This window comes from Aricia agestis, chromosome 7, assembly GCF_905147365.1.
Source record: "Aricia agestis chromosome 7, ilAriAges1.1, whole genome shotgun sequence".
Lineage (NCBI taxonomy): Eukaryota > Metazoa > Arthropoda > Insecta > Lepidoptera > Lycaenidae > Aricia > Aricia agestis.
In genome coordinates this window covers 12,084,644-12,091,177 of record NC_056412.1, presented here as the reverse complement: position 1 = coordinate 12,091,177, position 6,534 = coordinate 12,084,644, and the positions used below count along the sequence as shown (strand labels likewise).

Below are 6,534 nucleotides of genomic sequence, written 5' to 3'. Positions count from 1 at the left end.
CGAAAAAGGACATAGGCAGTGGCGTAACTATAAGATCCGAGGCCCGTGGCAAATTGATGGGGCCCTATCAGTAAAAATCGTCACGTTAATGATAAAACAATATGTACTTAAAAAAATTTGCCCTTTTGGGTCGGGGGCCCGTGGCATTTTTCCAGCCCTGTCACCTTATAGTTACGCCACTGGACATAAGATACTTTTTGTCTCGGGAAAATGTACGCTTCCCGAATGCCGCGCGATTAAAGAGTAAGAATTGCGGGCGTCATTTAGTAAATATAATATTATATTATTATATATATATATAATAATATTATATTTAATATAATTAATATAATTAATATAATAATATTATATTTAATATAATATTATTATATATATATATATATATATATATATATAGAAGGGGGCAAACGAGCAAACGGGTCACCTGATGGAAAGCAACTTCCGTCGCCCATGGACACTCGCAGCATCAGAAGAGCTGCAGGTGCGTTGCCGGCCTTTTAAGAGGGAATAGGGTAATAGGGGAGGGTAGGGATGGGAAGGGAAGGGAATAGGGGAGGATAGGGAAGGGAAGGGAATAGGGGAGGATAGGGAAGGGAATTGGGCCTCCGGTAAACTCACTCACTCGGCGAAACACAGCGCAAGCGCTGTTTCACGCCGGTTTTCTGTGAGAACGTGGTATTTCTCCGGTCGAGCCGGCCCATTCGTGCCGAAGCATGGCTCTCCCACGTATAAGTAAATATTAAAATTTTCTTTGATAATGAAACACATCTTCATTTTTTTCCATTTTTATTTTGCATGTACGGTTGAACAGTTGCTGAAAATATATTTGTTTAAATTATTCAAGTATTAATTAATTTTCCAATTAATACATAGCTCCACTTTCACGTCATACAGTTGATTACCTACTCTGGTCTGTGGTATTACTTTTACACGGATGATTCGTTCTCCATCATCATAGATTTCGAAGACCTCATGAATATGATTGCTTTGGAATTAGTTTGTGCTCTATAATTTTTAATTAGGTAAACAACCTGTTATTAGTAATAAGTAATAACTAATAAGATGATCTTACAAATAAATAAATACACAGTAAAAATCATATTCAATGAATTTAAAAGAATATTTCATGATCTTGTATATTTAAGTAATAGCTATATAGCTTTCGATACAGATTTTCCGCGGAAAAAGTCTGTGGAAATATTCCGAAATCCAAACTTAATAGTAATTTGGCGCATTACTTTTTATTGTGCTAAAAATATAAACAATTACCAAAAAAGTGCAGTGACTTGTATGAGAATCATATGAGAAAAGCGCCCGTGAGTTTCCGCCGTCAACCGACCCGCGGCGTTGCCACATCTTAGCAACGATATCCAAGAGGCCTATTATCACTTGATAGTTTTTCAAAATCAGGATCAGCTTAATAACCGGCTAGAGGCTTTGATTTTTCGGATTTAAAATAATAATTAAAACGCTCCCCCTACGAAGATGCCGTTATTTACCTTTTTTAAGAGCCTTATTTACTCATAATTTGAAAACTACAAAATTTGAATAAAAATACAGCAATAATCTTCAGTATTTTTATACGTTCTATTCATAGTTACTAATTACCTATTTTTGTTTTTATACTCATTATATCAGATTTATTTAAATTCAAGCATACGTTCAGTATCTCCCTAGTATTTACAAATTACGGTTATTTGAAACACACGCCAATAGATCGACAATTTCAATAACTACATACCGGACGTTTGAATTTTTTTAAGTAAAATTTGAACTAAGTTAAGTAAATGAATGATGCTGCGAGTGTCCATGGGCGACGGAAGTTGCTTTCCATCAGGTGACCCGTTTGCTCGTTTGCCCTCTTATTTCATAAAAAAATAGGATTTTAGCGAGATCTCGGCAACGCGGTCAAGGTCGTTTGCTCAGGGGATGGCCTTAAGCAGTTTTTCTTAAATTTATTCTCTCGCCTACTGATTTGAATTTCCCATACCATGTTCACTTTCAAAATTCACTCTGTATAGTATATTGCTACGATCGATGCTATGTTTTGCTATTGCTTGTTGCTGCTCTTCCACGAGTCAAATCAAAATGTACACGATTTTTTTTCAGTTTTATTTTATAAAAGATACAAAGAACCTTTATTTTATTTTATATCTTCTGCATCCTCAAAGGTGTCCGGTACTCTTCGTCCCCGAGTCTCCGGCTGTGTGAGCACCAACAAGCCGGCCGTAGTCGCCACTACACCGAACAACATCGACGGCAGCCCCGACCAGTAGTCCATCAGCGGCGGAGTGAGCGGAGCCACGATCGACCCGATCCGACCCAGCATCGACGAAAAAGCTATAAAAGAGTGGCGATACCTCGTCGGATATAACTCCAGAGTATACAGGTATAAAGACGTGAACACCGTACCTATGCAAAACTTTCCGGTCAAATACAAAATCAACGATAGCCCGTAAAAGTCGTTCGGCGTAAATGAAAATGCAATACAGCACAACGCGCAAATCATGTACCCGAAGAATAGAGTCGGCTTGCGGCCAATTCGGTCCAGCAATAAAACGGCAGTCCAATAGCCCGGAATTTCTATTAGAGCTATCAGTACATAATTCAAATATATATTGCCAGATAAGCTCACCGAGTTAATAGATAACCCGTAGTATATGAACGTCGTCGCGATCCAGTACACCGGCGTCGTGCAACATCTGCGCAACATAATCGGGGACTGAATAACTCGACTAAACAATAATCTACTACTGGGAATTTCGGTCGAATTCGATTTCAGCTTCTCCTGATCGGATATTGCCGTGAGGAGGTAGCTCATTTTTTCCGGAGATATAATTCTTCCGTTCAACCGTGCGCCTCGCTCCAGCGTGGCTTTGGCTCTGGCGCTCCTACCCTTGCTGAGCAGCCACCGGTGACTCTCGGTGACGAGCCAGTAGTACGACAGCAGCAGGAACGCCGGCGCGAAGGCGGTCAGCGTCAGATGACGCCACGGCTGGACGCCGGCGGCGATCGCGCCGAACAGCGCCTGCCCGAGCGCGAAACAGGACGACATAGTGGCACTAGTCGCCACCCGGTACTTCGCCCCGACGAGCTCCGTGGCTAGAATGTACGCCGCACTAAACATTCCGCCCCCGATCGCCGTTTGCAAGAACTGAAGCGCTATGTACATGTAGTAGTTGACCGAGAACGCCCGCACGACTCCCACTAGAGCGACATTGAAGGCGAAAAACACTATCGAGACCCGTCTCCCCAGTTGATCCGATACGAGGCCGGCCAGCGGAAGGGCGAACATTCCACCGACACTGTTCAGAGTTCCGGCCAGGGCTCGCAGCCATTCGTTGCATTCCAGGCCGAAATCGTAGACGACCGTGTTCGTCCGCTCGTACACAAAGCTCTCGCAGCTGACGACGTCGTTTATGTCGAACAATTCTATAGGACAGGTATTGTTTTGAGTCATATCGCTCGAAATATTTGCGTAACGCGAACAATCGGCGAAGCCGCTGGATGTTTCTGGTATAGCGTTGAGAATCCATTCGGGAGCGTATTCCGGCGATAATCCGTCGCACAAAGGTACGGCGCAGCGGTGCGGGAGCCTCCCCGCCGTGAATATATAATCCGACGCCAAGAATCCGGACACCGTTGTGGGTATCATTAGCAGGAGAATGTTTATTATTTGATATTTTCCGATCTCTCCTAATTCTTCGTTGAGAACCGTTTCGAATTCCATTTTGTTAGCACTATTCATGTCGAATATAATCGCGAGTTTACTATTTACACATCGAGTGCTATCTCGGATGAGACATTCTTGAAACTGTATATTGTGTGGAGCGCGTGGACGTCTTTTGTACGGCTAAATTGTGTAGGTATAATAAAATTCTATCACATCTTATCTTTATATCGCGACTGAAGGTAGCATACGACGATGAAGATACATAAAATGTCGGAAGTATACAAACTAAATAATATGAATTAATAGTGTGTAAAATTTTATTTGCCTGTTATTCGTGCCAATTTGTATGTTAGATTCTGTAATGTTAACGTTTTGTCTTTGTACACTTACTTCATATGTATTATTTTATTTCGATTATATTATAAAAGTAACGTTATGTAAATTTGGAAATATTTAAATATTGCATAACAATTTAATAGTAAACAGTAATTTAATAGTAAACTAAAAGTTTTTTATATTGTATTCATATAGCTTTGATTTTCTTTTCAATTGAGGAAACGGGTTAAAAAATTCTTGTATAGAGTTTGCTTCAAAACTGAAAAAAAAAAATTAAAGTATGTTTATAAAGTAATTGTAAAAACTTTCCCATATACATAGTGATAATACTTTAGAGTGTGTGTGTGTTCCTTATATAGAATTCACTGTAAAGTAGCAGCACTGAAAGGACAACATTTTTTATGATTTGTATAGGTAGGTAAGCGCCCCCGCGTCATGAATTTTCTCATACGAAAGTAAAAGAAAAGTTACCCTTTCAGCGCTGCTACTTTCACACTGAACTCTATATGGTGGACCCATACACACCCTAAAGTAATACCACTTAGTTTTGTTACACACTGTATAGCGCGAGCGGCTATTCGAGCAACTCGGACAATCTTCTCCTGATGTGATCGACGGGGGCGGGAGCTTCGGTGAGGGTCAGTCGGGGAACCTGGTGGTCCATCTCCAGCGTGAGTCGCGCGTCCAGCACCGCCGGGTCGAACATCCCCAGACTCGTGAGGTACGGGGGCCGCTTGTGCTCCGGGTGCTCTATCATCCACCGGCAGTACTCTTTCACGCTCCTGTAATAATTATTATCTCACACGTATTATTAGTCCTTTCCTCGAGAAACCAACCTCAATCCTTAGTAAATAATAATTTATGAAAACTAAAAAAACACCTTTGATTTATTTTCATACTATAGATGTCCCGCGTGGCTTCGCCCGCGTTAATTAGGAATGTTACAGAAACCGTACATTTTCCCATAAAAAATAGCGTATGTCCCTAGTCCCTTTACTTGTTCTACTCTATATCTGTGCCAAATATTGCCATAAAATTGCTCCAGTATTTCGTAATTTCTAATTTATCTTAGCGTGATAATATAATATAGCCTATAGTCTTACTCGATGAATGATCTATCTAACACTGAGATAAGTTTTTAAATCGGACCTGTAGTTCCTGAGATTGACGCGTTCAAGCAAACATACTCTTCAGGTTTATAATATTAGGTAGGTACAGATTTTAAACTCGAGTCTCGATCTAAAAGACTATGAAATGGTATAATATGGTAGTGATGATGATGATGATGAATGTAATTTGCATAGTAGCATATGCTTTCCGTTCTTAAAACAACGCCGAAACTCCCAAACTTGTATCTATAAATAATCAGGAGTTCTCTCAGCACCTTCCGAACCACGGCATACCAGGTATAAACCTCGGTGCAAAATCTTACTTGTTTGGTAGCATATGCTTAGAATACTTCTCACGAAACCGAAGTCACCACATGTTTGCCTATAAATTTTGAGGAGTTCCCTCGATTACTAATTATGGATACTTCATCAGATAACCACTTTAATTGTGAATATAATACCAAATTGGGATGATACCCAAAAATACCAAAAGAAACATTTTGAAAACGGTTAACAAACGGCGAAGTAATCGTCGAATGTAAGAAAACGAACATAACACCTCCCCAATTTTGAATGTCGGTTAAAATTGTAGCCTATGTGTTATTCTGATGTATATAAGCTATATTATTGTAAAGTTTCATTAAAATCCGTTCCGTTGCGTGAAAGAGTAACAATCATCCATACATCCACACATCCATACATCCAAACAAACTTTCGCCTTTATAATATTAGTAGGAAGTAGGATTTTATTAGAATTATTCGAATTCAATTTTTTTTTTAATTTTTCTACTTATTTATTTTACAAATTGTTGCATTGTCATTGGCTCATAATGCGACATGCAAAGTTTCGAAGTAATAAGACTACTGGAGGTAGGTAAAAACATACATACAGCAAAATTTTATGTAAGCGTGTTAAAAATTATGACGTTTTATTAAATAAAAGACATAATTTTTTAAGGATTGAGGTTGAGTCAAGTGGACGAAGTCTCGAGGAATCGACGCGTTTTAGGTTTTGTAAAGCCGCTAATATATATTTTTTTAAACTTACAGCTATAATAACAATAACTCATATTACTAGTAAACAAAAAGCCATAAGCAAGTTTTCAATAAAAAAATATGAATAATTTAGGATTTATGCGTCGCAATATTCGAAGAATATTCCGATGCGTATTTGAAGAAAACACTTTTCTTCAAATACGAATTCATACCAGCTTAGCAAAAACAATTCCAGCTTAGTAATATATTATCAATATATTTCATAGTAACCTTAATTTTTACCATAAAACTGTTTTATAAAGCAATTCTACAAAATTTCACATTCATTTCAATATCACTTGTATTGGAAAACGTTGCGATTGTAGGTATTTTTTTAAATTCAGATTATTGTTGGGTCATGAAAGCGTGTAAAAAGAAGTA

At 38.8% G+C, this 6,534-nt stretch overlaps 2 protein-coding genes across 2 annotated transcripts in view; both read right to left on the bottom strand.

Annotated features, from left to right (window-relative positions):
- Window positions 1–1,938: 1,938 nt before the first annotated feature.
- LOC121728897 (organic cation transporter protein-like) lies at window positions 1,939–4,023 on the bottom strand. Its single transcript, XM_042117218.1, has one exon. The coding sequence runs from the start codon at window positions 3,746–3,748 to the stop codon at window positions 2,144–2,146; it is 1,605 nt and encodes a 534-aa protein (XP_041973152.1). The 5' UTR covers window positions 3,749–4,023; the 3' UTR covers window positions 1,939–2,143.
- A 154-nt stretch (window positions 4,024–4,177) lies between these two features.
- Window positions 4,178–6,534, bottom strand: part of LOC121728938 — a 9,332-nt gene continuing 6,975 nt past the window's right edge. The window contains exons 9-10 of the mRNA XM_042117277.1: window positions 4,568–4,791; window positions 4,178–4,268 (exon numbers count right to left, since the gene is read on the bottom strand). Of these exons, the coding sequence (XP_041973211.1) occupies window positions 4,584–4,791 (208 nt within the window). The 3' untranslated portion in view covers window positions 4,178–4,268; window positions 4,568–4,583. The remainder of the gene's footprint in view (window positions 4,269–4,567; window positions 4,792–6,534) is intronic.